This window comes from Helicoverpa zea, chromosome 15, assembly GCF_022581195.2.
Source record: "Helicoverpa zea isolate HzStark_Cry1AcR chromosome 15, ilHelZeax1.1, whole genome shotgun sequence".
NCBI classification, from domain to species: Eukaryota; Metazoa; Arthropoda; class Insecta; order Lepidoptera; family Noctuidae; genus Helicoverpa; species Helicoverpa zea.
Window position 1 is genome coordinate 11,449,222 of NC_061466.1, and position 21,675 is coordinate 11,470,896.

At 45.8% G+C, this 21,675-nt stretch overlaps 1 protein-coding gene across 1 annotated transcript in view; it reads right to left on the reverse strand.

Moving 5' to 3' along the window:
- LOC124636786 (titin-like) overlaps window positions 1–21,675 on the reverse strand; it is a 208,196-nt gene that overhangs the window by 3,142 nt on the left and 183,379 nt on the right. The window contains exon 8 of the mRNA XM_047172934.1: window positions 1–21,675. This exon is cut by the window's right edge and continues 10,773 nt beyond it. Coding sequence (XP_047028890.1) covers window positions 1–21,675 — 21,675 coding nt within the window.

Here is a 21,675-nt window from a genome sequence, read left to right on the forward strand (position 1 = left end):
CTAAATCTTTATCTTCCCATGTTTTCTTGGCATCGAGCAGAGCATTGTAGATCTCTTTTGAAGGCTCAGTACCAGAGAATACGTAGTAGCGGGCACGGACTCGCTTGAAGAATTCAATGGCGGAGTAGTAGGAGTTGCCGTGGTGTGGAACATAAGTAAGTTCCATGTACACCGGAGCTGGAGCCTTCTTCTTGCTGGGAGACTCCGAGGCGCGACCCTTGGCTTCCTTGCTCTTCTCTTGGTTGATCTTATTTTTGTTTAACACTGTTGCACTAGATTGCTTCTTAGGAGTGCTCTTGCCATCTGTCTGTGTAGGTGGCCCTATTGGACTGGGCAAACCAAGTGGCTTTCCCCAAGACTCGATCGGGTCTTTGGATGTTTTACGAGTTTCGCTCGTCGTTTCAGATTGTTCCAACTTAGTTTCCTGTTTGCTTGATGAACTGCTGTCAGACAATTTTTTTGATTCTGTTTTAATGTCTTTTAATGTTATTGTACTTTCCTCCTTTGATGAATGACTTGAACTTGAATGGAATTTCGAATCAAGTTCATATTTAGCTGTTATATTTGAAATAACTTGAGAACCGCTCACCTTCTTATGTTCTTCAATGGCTTTCTCAAAATGTTCGTCAGCCTCTTTCAAGAAAGTAGCATCGCTGTGTTTTATATGTTCTGATCTTTCTTTGCTTAAGAACTCTTTAGTTAGTTTAGTTGCAGAGCCACTGAGTACTTCAGTTGTGGTAACTTCAGAGTGTGAAGAGGATTTGCAGGAATCATCTTCAGGTAAGTGTCCATATAAGGAGGTTGTCATAATGTCTTTGTCTAAACCTGATTCATGTTTTTCGAATAGATCTTGTTGTGACCTAGCGGTGTCTAATTCAAAGCTGAGATTGGACCTAGGGGAGTGTGCAATTTGTGATTTTGTACTGCTAGGGCTGCCCTGACCTTCTTCATCACTATAGTACATTCCACTGCTTTCCGTGCCCCAAATATGAGTGGCGGCCCTAGACCCTCTTGAGCTAATATCTGATGGTGGAGTTGCGATGCCAGGATGGTCTAGATCATCGCTCGCTGCTGATGAGCTTCGCATATCACCTGTCTTAGAAGACAATTTCGAGAATGATTTTTCACTTTCACCAGTATCAACGGTTTCTTCAAACTCTTCTCTAAACTCTGATATCGTAGTTTTAGTAGATTTAGTTGTCTTGGTTACCCCATCACTGCCTTTGCTAACTGTAGTAGTCTCAACTGTTACTTTAATTTTTTCAGGGCTAATGACTTCTCTTGTTGTTACTACCGTTATTGTTTGTGTTATTTCGTTGTCACCTTCTTTGATGACTTTAGTGTAGGTATCAGTTTCCGTAGTTATTTCTCCAACTGGTGAACGTTGTTTCTTCGGCTTTTGTTCTTGTTTTTCTTTTGCATCATGTTGCTTCTGGTTTACGGCAGGCTTATCATCCAAAACTTGTCGTTCCTCTTGTGCTACTGGTTGTTTTTCAATTTCTTCAAGCTCTTCTGGAGACCAGTCATCAAGACCAGTTCCTGGTGGTAAGTATGTAATTTGTGTACGAACGTCTTTCGTTGTTTCAACTGTGCCGTCGTCTTTGGCATTTTCCGTAATAGTTTCTGTGACCGTTTTTACTGCAACGTCATTTGTTTTACTATTGCTAAGTTCTTCTTTGGTCACGTTAGTCGTGATTGTCTGAGTAATTTTTTCACCATGTTCTGATTTGATGATATTAGTCTTTTTATCTACGGAAGTTTTAATTTTACCAGTGGGTTCTAATCCCTGGAGCGCCGCTTGTAGATCACTGTCTGATGTCTTCTGGAATTCGGATACAGTTATTTTTACATCTTTTGTGGTTTCAGTAGCACCGTCGGGATATTCATCGACAGTAGTTGTTTCAACAGTAGTCCGTACTCGTTTAATATTTACATCGTTACTAGCTAAGAATTCGCGTTTAGTTTTTGTCGTAATTTTGCGTTTGATAGTAATAGACCCTCGTTGGATTTCTTCATTTTTAACGTCTAAGTCTTCAGTTTGACTTTCTACAATTTCAGAATCACCAACCGGTAAATCTTCAGGACGCCCAGGAGCATCTTGCATTGATCTTGGAGGGTAACCTGCTATGTCTGTGATTGTGACAGTTTCTTTCTTCTTAGTAATGACTGTACCATCAGGATGTTCATCTTCAATCTCAACCCTAATTATAGTTTTAACTTTCCTTGAAAGTGTAGCGGGATTTTCGAATTCCTGTTTTATGGTTTTCATTGTTGTTTTTCTATTTATTTTCACGCCATTTTCGAAAATTGTATCTTCTTCAGTCTCAACAGATTCTTTTGGTTTATCAATTTCTACATATCCCGTCAAGTTTTCATAGAATGTTTCGCTTTTAAAATCATCTAATGTCACTTTTTTGTCCCTTGTGATTTCCGTGTTACCATCGGGTAGTGCAATTTGACTCTCAGTTTCTACAGTTGTTCTGACTTTCCTCTTAATATCCTCTTGTTGTGATTCCAAAACTTCTTTTGTTGTTTTGATAGTAATTGTTTGTTGAAGTTCTTTTCCGTCTCTAACTACTGCATTATTAATAGTTTCGACATTGATTTGAACATCCCCAACCTGATCGTAGCCTGTCACTTGTTGAACAGGGACCTCCACATTGTCTTCTTTTATATCACATACTGATGTACTGGTGTCAACAGTTGTTCTTGCAGCGCCGTCTGGGAATTCATCGGTTGTCGTTACAGTTTTAACCGTCTTCATCTTTCGTATGATATTTTTACTATCAGAGTACTTAGTTTTGACTATTTTTGTATTGATGACTCTTCTAATGCTCACCCCGTCTTCCTTTATTTCTTGAACCTTGGTGTCTTCGCTTACTTCAGGTTCTCCTGACGGAGATAGGTCTTGGAGCGCTGCTTCTAATTTTCTTATTTCGGCTAATTCTTCTGCTGTGGGTTCAGGCGCCTTGAGACTTTCATCTACTAATGATACCTTTTCACTGGCTCTTGTTGTGACTGAACCGTCGGGGTATTCATCTTCTATTACTGTCCTAATTGTAGTTTTCGTTCGCTTAATATTTTGTTCAGCACTAGCATATTCTTGGACTATTGTGGTGATAGTTGTTTTTCTTTTTATCACAATACCATTTTCAGTGATAGATTTAGTTTCTGTGGTTGTGTCTTCTATTGGATCACCAACAGCATCAAAACCTTCTTCGACGACGTCAGTAATTTCTATTTCAATATCCGTAACTGAAGTGCTACTTTCAACAGTAGTCCGAGCTGACCCATCTGGATAGTTATCGGTAGTGGTGAGTGTAGTTACAGTCTTTAGTTTTCTGAGATTGCCCTGTTTGTCAGAATATTTTGTTTTAACTATTTTAGTGACTATAATCCTGCGGATAACAGTATCCTTTTCCTTGATATCTATAGTTTCGCTAGATTCAGTTATTTCTGGTTCTCCTTCAGGGATGAAGTCTTTCAGGGCGGCGTCGACTTTACTGCTTTGGGCAGGTTCTTCTTCTGACGGTGATTCTTCTTTGACAGTTAATTTATCACCGGTTCTTGATTTTCCTTCTATGAAAGTTTCAGAGTCTAGCGATTCATGAACTCCATTGACAATAGGTTCTGGGTCTTTTTCTTTAGGTTCTGGCAAGGTACTCTGATCTACACTAACCTTCTTTTTCGTTTGAACCTCTTCTTCAATATTTAAATCATTAATAGTCGTGTTTGTATCAACAGTAATCTTTGTAGTGCCGTCAGGATATTGATCACTGGTAGTAACTGTAGTGACTGTTTTAATTTTTTGTAATTGTCCCCGACTGTCAGAGTACTTTGTCGTCACTATTTTAGTAACAATAGTTCTATGGATGGTAATATCCTTTTCTTTGATTTCTTCTTTTTGCACGGATTCACTTACATCAGGTTCTGATGAAATCAAATCCTTAAGAATGGCGTTAATCTTTTCGTCTTCGGAGTCATCGTTCGTTGTTATGAGATTTTCATCTGTAAGAGATATCTTTTCACTTGTCTTCTTTATAACAGAACCATCAGGGTGTTCATCTTCTACAACAGTCTTGACTGTTGTCTTTACTCGCTTAATAGTATTTGATGTATTGATATATTCTTGTGTAGTAGTAGTTACAGTTGTTTTTCTTTTTATAATAAGGCCGTCTTCAGTTACTGTTTCAGTTTCTGTAGTAGTGTCCTCTTTGGGTTTGCCAATTGATTCAAAGCCGTCGAGACTATCTTCTACAGTATCTAATCCAATGTCTGACACAGATATTTTGACATCTTTCGTCACTTCTGTCATGCCATCGGAAAGCATTGTCTCCGTTACAGTCTCAACTGTGGTCTTTAGTTTTCTCTTAGTCCTGTCAATTGAGGCTAATGTTTCTTTAGTAGTAGTTGTAGTTATAATTTGCAACGCACTTTTTCCGTTTATACTAACAGTTTTCTCATTTCTGTCTGTTTCGACCGCCTTATCTTCTACTACTGTTAAATCTTGAAGTTCAGGAGTCTCTACTTGTTCGATATCAATGTCTGACAGCGATGTACTGCTATCAACTTTCGTGCGAGAAGAACCATCTGGGTAATCATCAGTCGTAGTGATAGTTGTGTCAGTCTTGAGTTTTCTAGGGATGCCTTGTTTATCGGCATATTTTGTTTTAACTACTCTGGTTACTATTGTGCGTCTAATGGTGAAAGTGTCTTGTTTGATTTCTTCTGTTTTAGAGGTGACACTTTCTTCAGGTTCACCACAAACAATAAACTCATTAAGTATATTATCTAAATTACTGCTAGAATCTAAAATAATTTCTTCAGTCTTAACTTCAACATTCTTCTGTACATCTCTTGAACCATCAGGATGCTCTTTAGCGACATTTGTTTCTACTGTCGTACGAATTATTTTTTTATGGTCACTTACTTTAATGGTTTCTTTCTTTGTTGTTGTTGTAACAGTTTCGACAATATCCTTGTTGTTTTCTTTAATAATTCGTTTACTTACATCTGTATCAATAATCGTATCTTCAATGTTATCGTCTGACTCATCAGTCTCACTTAAAAAGGATTTGAGTGATTCTACATCTTTAGGTAAGGAAGACTCACGTTTATCAGTCAAATCCCTAATATCGAACTTTTCTTCACTTTCTAAATATTCCTTATCTATTCTGTCTTTTGCATACAAATCCATAGATGAGGTAGATCTAAGGCTGGAAGAACATTCTGAGAGTAATGTTTGTGTATCTTTAATAGTAGTTGTAGAACCATCAGATCCTTTGCTCAATGTAGTAGTTTCTATTGTGGTCTTAATATTCTGTGGTGTGCCGTCTTCTCTTGATATTACTTCTTTGGTAGTAACAGTGGTAATTGTTTGTGTTACAACATTTTCACCTTCCTTAATTATTTTGGTTACAGTATCAGTTTCGGTTTTGATCTTTCCAACATTTTGCATCAATGATAAAAGATCTGATTCATCATCGACAAGAGCAGTTGTTTTCTTTGGAACTTTTTCTGTTGAAGTTGAAATTCTTTGGGTAAGAACGTCATCTCCAACATGTACCACTTTAGTGATTGTTTCCTCGCTGCCATCAGACTTATCATAGGTTACTTCACTCTGAACGCCGTCGCTTATTTTGACATCTTGGAAGCTACTAGGAGTCTTAGGCAGTGGACTAACTGGGACGGTTGGGGGTGTCGAAACTCTTACTAAAGATTCTAAGCTCTCAGTTTTAATTCCTTGTTGTACAGTGTCTTCTTCAAATGCTTTTTGTATCGACTCCATAAGATGAACGGCACTTTCAGTCATTGCTTGAGTTATATTTTTGTCGTCACTAAGTCCTACATCGGTGGGTATACTATGGACTCCGGAATCTGATGCTTCAGAAAGAGGTATTTCATCTTTTGGTGATCCTAATTCCTGTGTTTTGTCGTCTTGCACTTTGGTCAAATCGGTATCTTTCAGTGTTGAAGTAAAAGAGTCGTCGATTGATAATGGTTCAACTTTATGGCTCGTAGTATCATCAGCATGTAGTTTTCGTACGGATTTCTTTTCAGACTTTTCAGATCCTTCAAAACTGTATTTTTCCTCTAGACTTGTTTCTTTTGAAACATCTTCAGAACTGCTTCCATGTGGTATAGACGTAAGATCATCTGTCAAGCTATCAAGAGAGTCTTGAGTAGATCTATCGTCTAGAATAGATCTCTTTTTCACAACATGTGGTTTACTGACAGTTTCTTTAAGACCAGGTTCTAATTTGGAAACGAATTGTCGCTCTTGTTTAAGCAATTCTTCTGTTTGACTGGATAAAGATTGTATTTTTGTAACTGCTGGTTGAACAAATGACTCTTTTTGAAGGTCAACTCTTTCAATTATTTGACTATCTTCACTTATCGATTCGCCATCGTCATAAATGTCTTTTTCAGTAGTATCAAAGTCTTGCAGATCTTTTCCGTCTGCGGATTTTTTCTGTGACTGATGATCTTCTGAATCAACTATTTGTTTATCTGATTTACTTATAAGATCTTTGTCGGAGCCGACTGAAACTTTCTTACTACTTGTCGATTCGTCTTCGAAAGATTCCTTTTCATCGATGTCTTTTTCATCATCCTTTGATTTTGCTTCAATTTCTTTTTTGGTAACTTCTGATTTTTCTGAGGCTTTATCTGTTTCAGGGGACTTTTCATGTTTGACAGGGCTAGGTACTTTGTCATTTGCCTTGTCAGGGCTGGGTAATTTGACATCATGTTTAATAGCGCTAAGCGTCGTCTTATCAGACATAACAGGACTAGGCACCTTGTCAAGGGGCTTGTCGGGGCTCAGCTCTGCCTTATCAAGTTTGATAGGACTTGGTACTTTTACTTCTGGTTCGACTGGAATGGGTGCTTGTTCTTCAAGAGAGCTAGCGCTTACTTTTTTGACGTCTTCCGAAACAGGACTGGGTTGTTGCTCAGCAGGCTTGATGGGGGCAGGCACCTTTTCGTCAGGCTTGACAGGGCTAGGTGCCTTCTCATCAGGCTTGACCGGGCTTGGTTCCTTATCGTCCATCTTGACAGGGCTAGGTACCTTCTCATCGGGCTTAACGAGGCTAGGCGCCTTTTCGTCGGGTTTGACAGGGCTTGGTTCCTTATCATCTGTCTTGACAGTGCTAACAAGCTTGTCATCGTGTTCGATGGGGCTAGAGACCTTCTCATCAGGCGTGACAGGGCTAGGTGCCTTTTCGTCAGGCTTGACAGGGCTAGGCGCCTTTTCGTCAGGCTTGACGGGGCTTGGTTCCTTATCATCAGGCTTAACAGGGCTAGGTACCTTGTCATCTGTCTTGACAGGGCTAGGTAGCTTGTCATCGTGTTCGATGGGGCTAGATACCTTCTCATCAGGCTTGACGGGGGTTAATTCCTTATCTTCAATCTTGACAGGACTAGGTACCTTATCATCGATTTCGATGGAGCTAGGTACCTTCTCATCAGGCTTGACAGGGCTAGGTACCTTCTCATCAGGCTCGACGGGGCTAGGTACCTTTTCATCTGTCTTGACGGGGCTAGTTACCTTATCATCGATGTCGATGGAGCGAGGTACCTTCTCATCGGGCTTTGCGGGGCTAGGTTCCTTCTCTTCAGGCTTCACAGGGCTTTGCTCCTTTTCGTCAGGTTTAGCATGGCTAACTTCCTTCACATCCAGCTTGACGAGGCTAGGCGCCTTTTCATCTAGCTTAACAGGGCTAGGTAGCTTGTCATCGTGTTCGATGGGGCTAGGCACCTTCTCATCTGTCTTGATAGGGCTAGGCGATTTCTCATGAGGCTTGACGAGGATTGGTTCCTTATCGTCTATCTTGACAGGGCTTGGTTCTTTCTCATCGGGCTTTACGGCGCTAGGCGCCTTTTCGTCAGGCTTGGCAGGGCTAAGTACCTTCTCATCAGGCTTGACGAGGATTGGTTCCTTATCTTCAATCTTGACAGGACTAGGTACCTTATCATCGATTTCGATGGAGCTAGGTACCTTCTCATCAGGCTTGATAGGGCTAGGCGCCTTTTCGTCAGGCTTGACAGGGCTAGGTGCCTTCGCGTCAGGCTTGACGGGGCTTGGTTCCTTATCATCAGCCTTGACAGGGGTTGATTCCTTATCTTCAAGCTTGACAGGGACCTTCTCATCGTGTTGGATGGGGCTAGGCACCTTCTCATCAGGCTTGACAGGGCTAGGTTCCTTCTCATCGAGCTTAAGAGGGCTAGGTTCCTTCTCATCGGGCTTGACAGGGCTAGGTACCTTCTCATCAGGCTTGACAGGGCTAGGTACCTTCTCTTCAGGCTTGACAGGGCTAGGTTCTTTCTCATCGAGCTTAAGAGGGCTAGGTTCCTTCTCATCGGGCCTGACAGGGCTAGGTACCTTCTCATCAGGCTTGACAGGGCTAGGTACCTTCTCATCAGGCTTGACAGGGCTACGTTCCTTCTCATCGTGTTGGATGGGACTAGATACCTTATCATCGATGTCGATGGAGCTAGGTACTCTCTCATCAGGCTTGACAGGGCTAGGCGCCTTCGCGTCAGGCGTGACAGAGCTTAGTTCCATATCATAAGCCTTGACTGGGCTAATTACCTTATCGTCTATCTTGACAGGGCTAGGTTCCTTCTCTCCGGGCTTAACAGGGCTTGGTTCCTTATCATCTGTCTTAACAGGGCTAGGCGCCTTTTCGTCAGGCTTCACAGGGGTTGATTCCTTATCTTCAATCTTGATAGGACTAAGTACCTTATCATCGATTTCGATGGAGCTAGGTACCTTCTCATCAGGCTTGACAGGGCTAGGCGCCTTCGCGTCAGGCTTGACGGGGCTCGGTTCTTTTTCATCGAGCTTTGCGGGGCTAGGTACCTTCTCATCAGGCTTGACAGGGCTAGGTTCCTTCTCATCGAGCTTAAGAGGGCTAGGTTCCTTCTCATCGGGCTTGACAGGGCTAGGTACCTTCTCATCGAGCTTAAGAGGGCTAGGTTCCTTCTCATCGGGCTTGACAGGGCTAGGTACCTTCTCATCAGGCTTGACAGGGCTAGGTACCTTCTCATCAGGCTTGACAGGGCTAATTACCTTATCGTCTATCTTGACAGGGCTAGGTTCCTTCTCTTCGGGCTTAACAGGGCTTGGTTCCTTCTCATCTGGCTTGACAGGGCTAGGCGCCTTCGCGTCAGGCTTGACTGAGCTTAGTTCCATATCATCAGCCTTGACAGGGCTAATTACCATATCGTCTATCTTGACAGGGCTAGGTTCCTTCTCTTCGGGCTTAACAGGGCTAGGTGCCTTTTCGTCGGGCTTGACAGGGCTTGGTTCCTTTTCATCTGACTTGATAGGGCTAGGTAGCTTATGACCGATGTCGATGGAGCTAGGTACCTTCTCGTCGGGCTTTGCGCGGCTAGGTGCCTTCTCTTCAGGCTTGACAGGGCTTGGTTCCTTTTCATCTGTCTTGACAGGGCTAGGCAGCTTGTTGTCTTGTTCGATGGGGCTAGATATCTTCTCGTCAGGCTTGACAGGGCTAGGTAGCTTATCATCGATGTCGATGGGGCTAGGTACCTTCTCATCGGGCTTTGCGGGGCTAGGCACCTTCTCTTCAGGCTTGACAGGGCTAGGTTCCTTCTCATCAGGCTTGACAGGGCTGGGCAGCTTCTCATCGGGCTTGATAGGGCTTGGTTCCTTATCATCTGTCTTGATAGGGCTAGGGATCTTCTCTTCGAGCTGAATAGGGCTAGGCGCCTTTTTGTCGGGCTTGACAGGGCTTGGTTCCTTATCATCTGTCTTAACAGGACTAGGCAGCTTGTCATCGTGTTCGATGGAGCTAGGTACCTTCTCATCGGGCTTTGCGCGGCTAGGCGCCTTCTCTTCAGGCTTGACAGGGCTTGGTTCCTTATCATCTGTCTTGACAGGGCTAGGCAGCTTGTCGTCTTGTTCGATGGGGCTAGATATCTTCTCAGTAGACTTGACAGGGTTAGGCGTCTTTTCGTCAGGCTTGACAGGGCTAGGTAGCTTATCATCGATGTCGATGGGGCTAGGTACCTTCTCATCGGGCTTTTCGGGGCTAGGCGCCTTCTCTTCAGGCTTGACAGGGCTAGGTACCTTCTCTTCAGGCTTGACAGGGCTTGATTCCTTATCATCTGTCTTGACAGAGCTAGGGACCTTCTCTTCGGGCTGAACAGGACTAGGCGGCTTTTTGTCAGGCTTGGCAGTGCTAGGTACTTTCTCTTCGGGCTTAACAGGGCTTGGTTCCTTATCATCTGTCTTGACAGGGCTAGGCAGCTTGTCATCTTGTTCGATGGGGCTAGATATCTTCTCGTCAGGCTTTACAGGGCTACGCGCCTTTTCGTCAGGCTTGACAGGGCTTGGCTCCTTATCATCAGCCTTGATAGGGCTAGTTAGCTTATCGTCTATCTTGACAGGACTAGGGATCTTGTCTTCGGGCTGAACAGAGCTAGGCGCCTTTTCGTCGGGCTTGACAGGGCTTGGTTCCTTCTCATCGAGCTTGACAGGGCTAGGCACCTTTTCGTCAGGCTTGACAGGGCTTGGCTCCTTATCATCAGCCTTCATAGGGCTAGTTAGCTTATCGTCTATCTTGACAGGGCTAGGGATCTTGTCTTCGGGCTGAACAGAGCTAGGCGCCTTTTCGTCGGGCTTGACAGGGCTTGGTTCCTTCTCATCGGGCTTGACAAGGCTAGGCGCCTTTTCGTCAGGCTTTACAGGGCTAAGTACCTTCTCATCAGGCTTGACGGGGGTTAATTCCTTATCTTCAATCTTGACAGGACTAGGCACCTTATCATCGATTTCGATGGAGCTAGGTACCTTCTCATCAGGCTTGACAGGGCTAGGCGCCTTTTCGTCAATCTTGACAGGGCTAGGTTCCTTCTCATCAGGCTCGACAGGGCTAGGTTCCTTCTCATCAGGCTTGACAGGGCTTGGTTCCTTATCATCTATCTTGACAGGGCTAGGTATCCTCTCATCAGGCTTGATAAGGCTAGGTACCTTCTCAACAGGCTTGACAGGGCTTGGTTCCCTATCGTCTATCTTGACAGGGCTAGGTAGCTTATCATCGAGGTCGATGGAGCTAGGTACCTTCTCATCGGGCTTTGCGGTGCTAGGCGCCTTCTCTTCAGGTTTGACAGGGCTTGGTATCCTTTCATCAGTCTTGACAGGGCTAGGCGCCTTCGCGTCAGTCTTTACAGAACTCAGCAACTCCTCATCAAGTTTGACAGGGCTAGGCGCCTTCTCGTGAGTCTTGATAGGGCTAGGTAGCTTGTCATCGTGGTCGACGGGGCTAGGTACCTCCTCATCGGGATTGACAGGGCTTGGTTCCTTATCGTCTACCTTGAGAGAACTAGGCGCCTTATCTTCAGGCTTGAAAGGGCTAGGCGCCTTCTCATCGGTCTTGATAGGGCTAGGTACCTTCTCATCAGGTTTAACAGGGCTAGGCGCCTTCTCTGCAGGCTTTACAGGGCTAGGTGATTTCTCATCAGGCTTGACAGGGCTAGGCGCCTTCTCATCGGTCTTGATAGGGCTAGGTGGCTTATCGTCTATCTTGACAGGGCTGGCTACCTTTTCTTCGGGCTTAACAGGGCTTGGTTCCTTCACATCTGTCTTGATAGGGCTAGGCGCCTTCTCATCGGTCTTGATAGGGCTAGGTACCTTCTCATCAGGTTGGACAGGGCTAGGCGCCTTCTCTGCAGGCTTTTCAGGGCTAGGCGATTTCTCATCAGGCTTGACAGGGCTAGATGCCTCCTCACCTGGCTTGACTGGGCTTGGTGCTGTCACTTCAAGAGAAACTGAGCTGAGTTTTCTTCCATCATCCTTGACTGGGCTGCCTACCTTTTCATCTAGCTTGACCGGGCTAGAATCTTTGTCATCAGGTTTGACAAGGCTGTCTGTTTTCTCATCAGGCTTGATAGGGCTTAACTTCTTCTCTTCAGACGCGTCAGTTGATTTGTCCTGATCATCAGGCTTTGTAGAACTAAAGTCTGAAACTTTTAAGTGTAAATCTCTGGCGACGCATTCATTGCAAAGCTGCATCAGTTGCTCTAAAGTTGGTTTTGAATTACTCAATGAAGTTTTCTTGTATGTTCTGCTAACTTTAGTTCCATCCGGTAATTCGTCTTCTTCGACAGTAACAATAATAATCTTGTACATCACTGTCGTTCTTGAAATACTGTAATATTTTTGTACTACCGTTTTGATAATAAACGTTCTTAAAATTTCAACACCTTTTTCCGTTATGGTGAGGTATTGAGTAATTGTTTTTTCCTCTGATTCACCCATGGGTTTGAAATCTTTTAATCGTTCTTCAATTTCTAGATCATCTAAGAATGAGATTAATTTTTCTTCCATTGGGCTACTTGATAATTCATCACGTTTGATAGGACTGGGTACCTTTTCTTCAGGCGTGATACCACTTTCTCCATCTTCACCTAGTTCCTGAGGGCGAGGCACTTTCTTTTCAAGCATATCGGGGCTCGATTCTTTTTGATCTTCTTTGAGTGGGCTAGGTGTCTTCTTGGTAAAGGTTAATTCAAGGTCGGATCTTATATCAGTTTCATCTTGTATTGGACTGATCTCTTTTACTTCAATTTTAAAAGTACTTGTTTTAGGTCTCGAATCGGCAATAGATACGTCTTTATATGTTCTGCTAAATTTAGTGCCATCTAAATGTTCGTCCGACTCTACAGATATAACTGTGATTTTGTATTTTCTTATAGTCTTACTTACATTTGAGTATTCTTGAATAATTGTTGTGATAGTTGATTTCCTTTTAATTACCTGGCCACCTTCAGTAATGGTGACTATCTGAGTTGTGGTATCTTCTTCTATTTCACCAACAGGTTCAAAGCCTTCTAATTGTTTCTCAATTTCTGATTCATCTTGAGGTGTGATTGGTACTAATGCGCTCTTTTCGTCAACTAGGCTTTCAGTTGGTAACTTAATACTATGCTTGATGGAATCATCAGCCTTTACTGCCACCGTTTCAATTTCTGCACTCTTTTCTTTGTCAGATTTTGTTAGTGGTATGTGTACAGCAGGTAGCTCGCTGTCATCCATTAAAGCTGGACTTAGGATTTCTGCATCAGATTCAGCAGGACTCGGTTTTTTATCAGATAGTTTATCCAGCTTAATAGGTGTTATACCTTTCTCATCCTTTTCGTCTGGATCGCGTTTCTTTTCATCTACTAAGCTTGTTTCTTTTTGAATTGTTGCTATTTCTTCCTTATGCTCAATAGGACTTAGTGTTTTATCTTCAAACTGATCGTGATGAATTAAATTATCAATTTGATTGCTAGCAGTGGTAATCTGTTTTACTACTTCTATTGATTTAACTGCATCTGCTTCACCATCGATTGTCTTTTTATCTTTTTTGGTGTCACAAATATCCTTTTCTAAACCAACTTGCTTGTAATCAAGTTTGTCAGAAATGATATCACTTTCCATAATTTCACTAGTTAATTGTTCAGATTTTAATTGTTGAGTTTTTTCACTTAATTCGTCAGATATAGGAGTAATGTCTGTGACTTTAGTGGACACTGATTTCAATTCATCGACTTTTACTTTATGCACTGCTTCTTTTATTTCAGTTACTTCATCTATTTCTTTTTCCGAAACCAATTGTTTGATTGTTTCTTTAATAACAACACCTGTGTCGTCTTTTATAGGACTAAGTTCTTTGAGTGTATCTAGAACAAGTTCTGGGCTTGGTACATCGTCATCAAACTGATCTTGTAATTCGGTTTCAACACGTAGTTCTTTCTTTATTATTTCAGGAGTAAGATCGTCTTCAGGTTTAATACCTTGATCCACGTCTTCTTTCATCTGAGCCTCTTTCTCTGGTTTAGGTTCTTTTACAGGAACTTGACTGAGAATGGCATCAGAAAACTGTGGAGTCTTATCGATGGTGATTTTGTCGTGAGCTATTTTATCCTTCAAATGTATGTCTCCTTCCCTGTTTGGTGAAATTTCTTGATGTTCTAAATGTTCATCAAGAGTATTTTTGTCAATAACCACAAAGCCATCTTCATCTAAAAGCTCCTCAGACTGTTGTGTGATTGCTGGCTTTTCTTCAGTTGTGCTTACGCTTGACATTTTCTCTTCAAGAGTATCGACTGAAGTTATGTCAAGTTTACTTGCACTTGTTTCCTTCTCTTCAACTGTTTTACCCAACATTTTATCTGGGCTTGACAACCGTTGTCTTTGCTTGCTAGTGACATGGCTAGAATCATCCTGTTTGGTTACTTTTTCTATATAAGTTATACTTGACAAGTCTTTATCAGTCTCTGATAGGCTCAATTCTCTGTCTTCAACTTTGACTGGACTTGTATCTTCATCGTACTTAAGAGAGCTCGGTTCTTTCTCATCAGGCTTGACAGGGCTTGGCGCTTTTTCATCATGCTTGACCGGGCTTGGAACTTTGTCATCATGTTCAAGAGGCTTTAGTGCCTTCTCGTCAGCCTCGACTGGACTAGGCGCCTTTTCATCGAGCTTGACGGGGCTTTGCGTTTTCTCATCTTGTTTGACGGGGCTTGGTTCTTTTTCGTCAGTTTTGATGAGTACAGCTACCGTTTCCTTTGGTTCGACTGGACTGGGTGCTTTCACATCAAGAGAGATAGCACTCAGCTTTCTTTCGTCTTCCTTGACTGGACTTGGTTCTTTCTCATCAGGTTTGGTAGGACTAGGTGCTTTCTCATCAGATTTGATATGGCTGGGTGCCTCTTCGTCAGACTCGGCAGAACTAGGTGCCTTCTTATCTGGCTTGACGGAGCTTAGACCTTTCTCATCATGTTCAAGAGGTTTAAGTGCCTTTTCATCGGACTTGACTGGAATAGGCAACTTCTCCTCGGACTTAACGGGGCTTGGTTCTTTCTCGTCACGTTTGATGAGTGTCGCTGCCGTTTCCTTTTGTTCGACTGGACTGGGTGCTTTCACATCAAGAGAGACAGCACTCAGTTTTCTTTCATCTTCCTTAACTGAACTGGGTTCTTTCTCGTCAGGTTTGGTAGGACTAGGTGCCTTTTCAGCAGGCTTGACGGAGCTTGGCACTTTCTCATCGGGCTTGACCGGGCTTGGCGTTTTCTCGTCGGGCTTGACGGAGCTCGGTGCCTTGTCTTCTGATTTGATTGGACTGGGTGCTTTCTCATCCAGAGAAATAGCGCTCAGTTTTCTTTCGTCTTCCTTGATGGGGCTTGGTGCCTTCTCATCGAGCTCAACAGGACTAGGTGCCTTCTCATCGGGCTTGACTGAGCTTGGCTCTTTTTCGGCAGGCTTGACAGGGCTTGGTGCCTTGTCTTCTGATTTGACTGGACTTGGTGCTTTCTCATCAAGAGAAATAGCGCTCAATTTTCTTTCTGCTTCCTTGTCGGGGCTTGGTGCCTTCTCGTCAGGCTTTACGGGGCTATGTTCTTTCTCATCAAGTTTGATGGAACTTGTTGAAGTTTCTTTTGGTTCGACAAGACTGGGTGCTTTCACATCAAGAGAGACAGCACTCAGTTTCCTTTCATCTTCCTTGACTGCGCTTGGTTCTTTCTCGTCAGGTTTAGTAGAAATAGGTGCCATCTCATCAGGCTTGACGGGGCTTGGCGCTTTCTCATCGTACTTGACGGGGCTTGGTGCCTTCTCATCAAGTTTGATAGGGCTAGGTGTCTCTTCGTCGGGCTTGGCAGGACTAGGTGCTTTCTCATCGAGCTCAACAGGACTAGGTGCCTTCTCGTCGTACTTGGCTGGGCTTGGCTCCTTTTCGTCAGGTTTGACAGGGCTAGGAGTTTTGTCTTCATGCCTGACGGGGCTTGGTGCCTTGTCTTCTGAATCGACTGGACTTGGTGCTTTCTCATCAAGAGAAATAACGCTCAATTTTCTTTCTTCTTCCTTGTCAGGGCTTAGTGCCTTCTCATCAGGCTTGGCGGGGATTGGCGCTTTCTCATCGGGCTTGATGGGGCTTGGCGCTTTCTCGTCAGGCTTGACGGGGCTTGGCGCCTTCTCATCGGGTTTGACAGGGCTTGGCGCCTTTTCATCAAGTTCGATGGAGCTAACTGCAGTTTCTTTTTGTTCGAATGGACTGGGGGCTTTCCCATTAAGGGAGATAGCGCTCAGTTTTCTTTCGTCTTCCTTCGCTGGACTTAGTGTCTTCTCATCGAGCTTGGATGGCCTTGGCTCTTTTTGATCGGGCTCAATTAGGCTTGGCGCTTTCTCGTCAGGCTTGATTGGGCTTGGTGCCTTGTCTTCTGATTTGACTGGACTGGGTGCTGTCTCAGCAAGCGAAATAGCGATCAATTTTCTTTCTCCTTCCTTGATGGGGCTTGGTGCCTTCTCATCGAGCTCAACAGGGCTAGGTGCCTTCTCATCGAGCTCAACAGGACTAGGTGCCTTCTCATCGAGCATGGATGGGCTTGGCTCTTTTTCGTCAGGCTTGACGGGGCTGGGTGCCTTGTCTTCTTCCTTGTCGGGGCTTGGTGCCTTTTCATCAGGCTTCGTAGGGCTTGGCGCTTTCTCATCGTCCTTGATAGAGCTTGGCGCTTTCTCGTCAGGCTTGACGGGGCTGGGTGCCTTGTCTTCTTCCTTGTCGGGGCCTGGTACCTTCTCATCAGGCTTGGTAGGGCTTGGCGCTTTCTCATCGGGCTTGATAGAGCTTGGCGCTTTCTCGTCAGGCTTGACGGGGCTTGGTGCCTTGTCTTCTGATTTGATTGGACTGGGGGCTTTCTCATCCAGAGAAATAGCGCTCAGTTTTCTTTCTTCTTCTTTGACGGGGCTTGGTGCCTTCTCATCAGGCTTGGCAGGGCTTGGTGCCTTCTTATCAGGTTTGACAGGGCTTGGCGCCTTCTCATCGGGTTTGACAGGGCTTGGCGCCTTTTCATCAAGTTCGATGGAGCTAATTGCAGTTTCTTTTTGTTCGACTGGACTGGGGGCTTTCCCATCAAGAGAGATAGCGCTCAGTTTTCTTTCTTCTTCTTTCGCTGGGCTTGGTGCCTTCTCATCATGCTTGACGGTGCTTGGCGCTTTCTCATCAGTTTTGCCGGGGCTTGGTGCCTTATCTTCTGATTTGACTGGACTGTGGGCTTTATCATCAAGAGAAATAGCGCTCAATTTTCTTTCTACTTCCTCGTCGGGGCTTGATGCCTTCTCATCAAGCTCAACAGGACTAGGTGCCTTCTCATCTGGCTTGACGGGGCTTGGCGCTTTCTCATCGGGCTTGATGGGGCTTGCCGCTTTCTCATCGGGCTTGACAAGGCTTGGTGCCTTGTCTTCTGATTTGACTGGACTGGGTGCTTTCTCATCCAGAGAAATAGCGCTCAATTTTCTTTTGTCTTCCTTGACGGGGCTTGGTGCCTTCTCATCGAGCTCAACAGGACTAGGTGCCTTCTCATCGAGCTTGGATGGACTTGGTTCTTTTTCCTCAGGCTTGATGGGGCTTGCCGCTTTCTCGTCTGGCTTGATGGAGCTTGCCGCTTTCTCGTCGGGCTTGACGGGGCTTGGCGTTTTCTCGTCGGGCTTGACGGGGCTTGGCGCTTTCTCGTCGGGCCTGATGGGGCTTGGTGCCTTGTCTTCTGATTTGACTGGACTGGGTGCTTTCTCATCCAGAGAAATAGCGCTCAATTTTCTCTCGTCTTCCTTGACGGGGCTTGGTGCCTTCTCATCGAGCTCCACAGGACTAGGCGCCTTCTCATCGAGCTTGGATGGACTTGGCTCTTTTACGTCAGGCTTGATGGGGCTTGCCGCTTTCTCGTCTGGCTTGATGGAGCTTGGCGCTTTCTCGTCGAGCTTGACGGGGCTTGGCGTTTTCTCGTCGGGCTTGACGGGGCTTGGCGCTTTCTCATCGGGCTTGATGGGGCTTGGCTCTTTCTCGTCAGGCTTGACGGTACTTGAAGTTTTCTCATCGGGTTTGACATGGATTGGTGCCTTATCTTCTGGTTTTACTTGTCTGTGTGCTTTATCATCAAGAGTAATAGCGCTCAATTTTCTTTCTACTTCCTCGTCGGGGCTTGATGTCTTCTCATCAAGCTCAACAGGACCAGGTGCCTTCTCATCTGGCTTGACGGGGCTTGGCGCTTTCTCATCGGGCTTGACAAGGCTTGGTGCCTTGTCTTCTGATTTGACTGGACTGGGTGCTTTCTCATCCAGAGAAATAGCGCTCAATTTTCTTTCGTCTTTCTTGACGGGGCTTGGTGCCTTCTCATCGAGCTCAACAGGACTAGGTGCCTTCTCATCGAGCTTGGATGGGCTTGGCTCTTTTTCGTCAGGCTTGATGTGGCTTGGCTCTTTCTCGTCAGGCTTGACGGGGCTTGGCGCTTTCTCATCGGGCTTGACAAGGCTTGGTGCCTTGTCTTCTGATTTGACTGGACTGGGTGCTTTCTCATCCAGAGAAATAGCGCTCAATTTTCTTTCGTCTTCCTTGACGGGGCTTGGTGCCTTCTCATCGAGCTCAACAGGACTAGGTGCCTTCTCATCGGTTTTGGATGGGCTTGGCTCTTTTTCCTCAGGCTTTACGGGGCTTGGCGCTTTCTCGTCTGGTTTGATGGGGCTTGCCGCTTTCTCGTCGGGCTTGACGGGGCTTGGCGCTTTCTCGTCGGGCTTGACGGGGCTTGGCGCTTTCTCATCGAGCTTGATGAGGCTTGGCTCTTTCTCGTCAGGCTTGACGGGGCTTGGCGCTTTCTCATCGGGCTTGACAAGGCTTGGTGCCTTGTCTTCTGATTTGACTGGACTGGGTGCTTTCTCATCCAGAGAAATAGCGCTCAATTTTCTTTCGTCTTCCTTGACGGGGCTTGGTGCCTTCTCATCGAGCTCAACAGGACTAGGTGCCTTCTCATCGGTTTTGGATGGGCTTGGCTCTTTTTCCTCAGGCTTGACGGGGCTTGGCGCTTTCTCGTCTGGTTTGATGGGGCTTGCCGCTTTCTCGTCGGGCTTGACGGGGCTTGGCGCTTTCTCGTCTGGCTTGATGGGGCTTGCCGCTTTCTCGTCGGGCTTGATGGGGCTTGGCTCTTTCTCGTCAGGTTTAACGGGGCTTGGCGCCTTCTCCCTGAGCTCAACAGGGCTAGGTGCCTTCTCATCGAGCTCAACAGGACTAGGTGCCTTCTCATCGAGCTCAACAGGACTCGGTGCCTTCTCATCGAGCTTGGATGGGCTTGGCTCTTTTTCGTCAGGCTTGACGGGGCTTGGAACTTTGTCATCATGTTCAAGAGGGCTTGGCGCCTTCTCATCGGGCTTGACGGGGCTTGGCGCCTTCTCATCGGGCTTGACAGGACTTGGTGCCTTGTCTTCTGATTTGACTGGTTTCTCATCAAGAGAAATAGTACTCAATTTTCTTTCGTCTCCCTTGACGGGACTTGGTACCTTATCTTCTGGTTTAACTGGACTGTGTGCTTTATCATCAAGAGAAATAGCGCTCAATTTTCTTTCTACTTCCTCGTCGGGGCTTGATGCCTTCTCATCAAGCTCAACAGAACTAGGTGCCTTCTCATCTGGCTTGACGGGGCTTGGCTCTTTCTCTTCAGGCTTGCCGGGGCTTGGCGATTTCTCATCGGGCCTGACAAGGCTTGGTGCCTTGTCTTCTGATTTGACTGGACTGGGTGCTTTCTCATCCAGAGAAATAGCGCTCATTTTTCTTTCGTCTTCCTTGACGGGGCTTGGTGCCTTCTCATCGAGCTCAACAGGACTAGGTGCCTTCTCATCGAGCTTGGATGGGCTTGGCTCTTTTTCGTCGGGCTTGACGGGGCTTGGCGCTTTCTCGTCGGGCTTGACGGGGCTTGGCGCTTTCTCGTCGGGCTTGATGGGGCTTGGTGCTTTGTCTTCTGGTTTGACTGGACTTGGTGCTTTCTCATCGAGAGAAATAGCGCTCAATTTTCTTTCTACTTCGTCGTCGGGGCTTGGTGCCTTCTCATCAAGCTCAACAGGACTAGTTGCCTTCTCATCTGGCTTGACGGGGCTTGGCGCTTTCTCATCGGGCTTGACAAGGCTTGGTGCCTTGTCTTCTAATTTGACAGGACTGGGTGCTTTCTCATCCAAAGAAATAGCGCTTAATTTTCTTTCGTCTTCCTTGACGGGGCTTGGTGCCTTCTCATCAAACTCAACAGGACTAGGTGCCTTCTCATCGAGCTCAACAGGACTAGGTGCCTTCTCATCGAGCTTGGATGGGCTTGGCTCTTTTTCGTCGGGCTTGACGGGGCTTGGCACTTTCTCATCGGTCTTGACGAGGCTTGGTGCCTTGTCTTCTGATTCGACTGGACTGGGTGCTTTCTCATTCACAGAAATAGCGCTCAATTTTCTTTCGTCTTCCTTAACGGGGCTTGGTGCCTTCTCATCAAACTCAACAGGACTAGGTGCCTTCTCATCGGGCTTGATGGGGCTTGGCGCTTTCTCGTCGGGCTTGACGGGGCTTGGCGCTTTTTCCCTGAGCTCAACAGGGCTAGGTGCCTTCTCATCGAGCTCAACAGGACTAGGTGCCTTCTCATCGAGCTTGGATGGGCTTGGCTCTTTTTCGTCGGGCTTGACGGGGCTTGGCACTTTCTCATCGGTCTTGACGAGGCTTGGTGCCTTGTCTTCCTTGACGGGGCTTGGTGCCTTCTCATCGAGCTCAACAGGACTAGGTGCCTTCTCATCGAGCTTGGATGGGCTTGGCTCTTTTTCGTCAGGCTTGACGGGGCTAAGAACTTTGTCATCATGTTCAAGAGGGCTTGGCGCCTTCTCATCGGGCTTGACAGGGCTTGGCGCCTCCTCATCAGGCTGTAAGGGGCTTGGCGCTTTCTCGTCGGGCTTGACGGGGCTTGGTGCCTTGTCTTCTGCTTTGACTGCTTTCTCATCTAGAGAAATAGCACTCAATTTTCTTTCGTCTCCCTTGATGGGGCTTGGCGCTTTCTCGTCGGGCTTGACGGGGCTTGGGGCTTTCTCGTCGGGCTTGACGGGGCTTGGTCCCTTGTCTTCTGGTTTGACTGGACTGTGAGCTTTTTCATCAAGAGAAATAGCACTCAATTTTCTTTCGTCTCCCTTGTCGGGGCTAGGTCCCTTGTCTTCTGGTTTGACTGGACTGTGAGCTTTTTCATCAAGAGAAATAGCGCTCAATTTTCTTTCTATTTCCTCGTCGGGGCTTGGCGCCTTCTCATCAGGCTGGACGGGGCTTGGCGCTTTTTCATCGGGCTTGATGGGGCTTGACGCTTTCTCGTCGGGCTTGACGGGGGTTGGTGCCTTGTCTTCTGATTTGACTGGTTTCTCATCAAGAGAAATAGCGCTCAATTTTCTTTCGTCTTCCTTGACAGGACTAGGTGCCTTCTCATCGGGCTTGACAAGGCTTGGTGCCTTGTCTTCTGATTTGACTGGACTGGGTGCTTTCTCATCCAGAGAAATAGCGCTCAATTTCCTTTCGTCTTCCTTGACGGGGCTTGGTGCCTTCTCATCGAGCTCAACAGGACTAGGTGCCTTCTCATCGAGCTTGGATGGGCTTGGCTCTTTTTCGTCAGGCTTGACGGGGCTTGGTGCCTTGTCTTCCTTGACGGGGCTTGGCGCCTTCTCCCTGAGCTCAACAGGACTAGGTGCCTTCTCATCGAGCTTGGATGGGCTTGGCTCTTTTTCGTCAGGCTTGACGGGGCTTGGAACTTTGTCATCATGTTCAAGAGGGCTTGGCGCCTTCTCATCGGGCTTAATGGGGCTTGGCTCTTTCTCGTGAGGCTTGACGGGGCTTGGTGCTT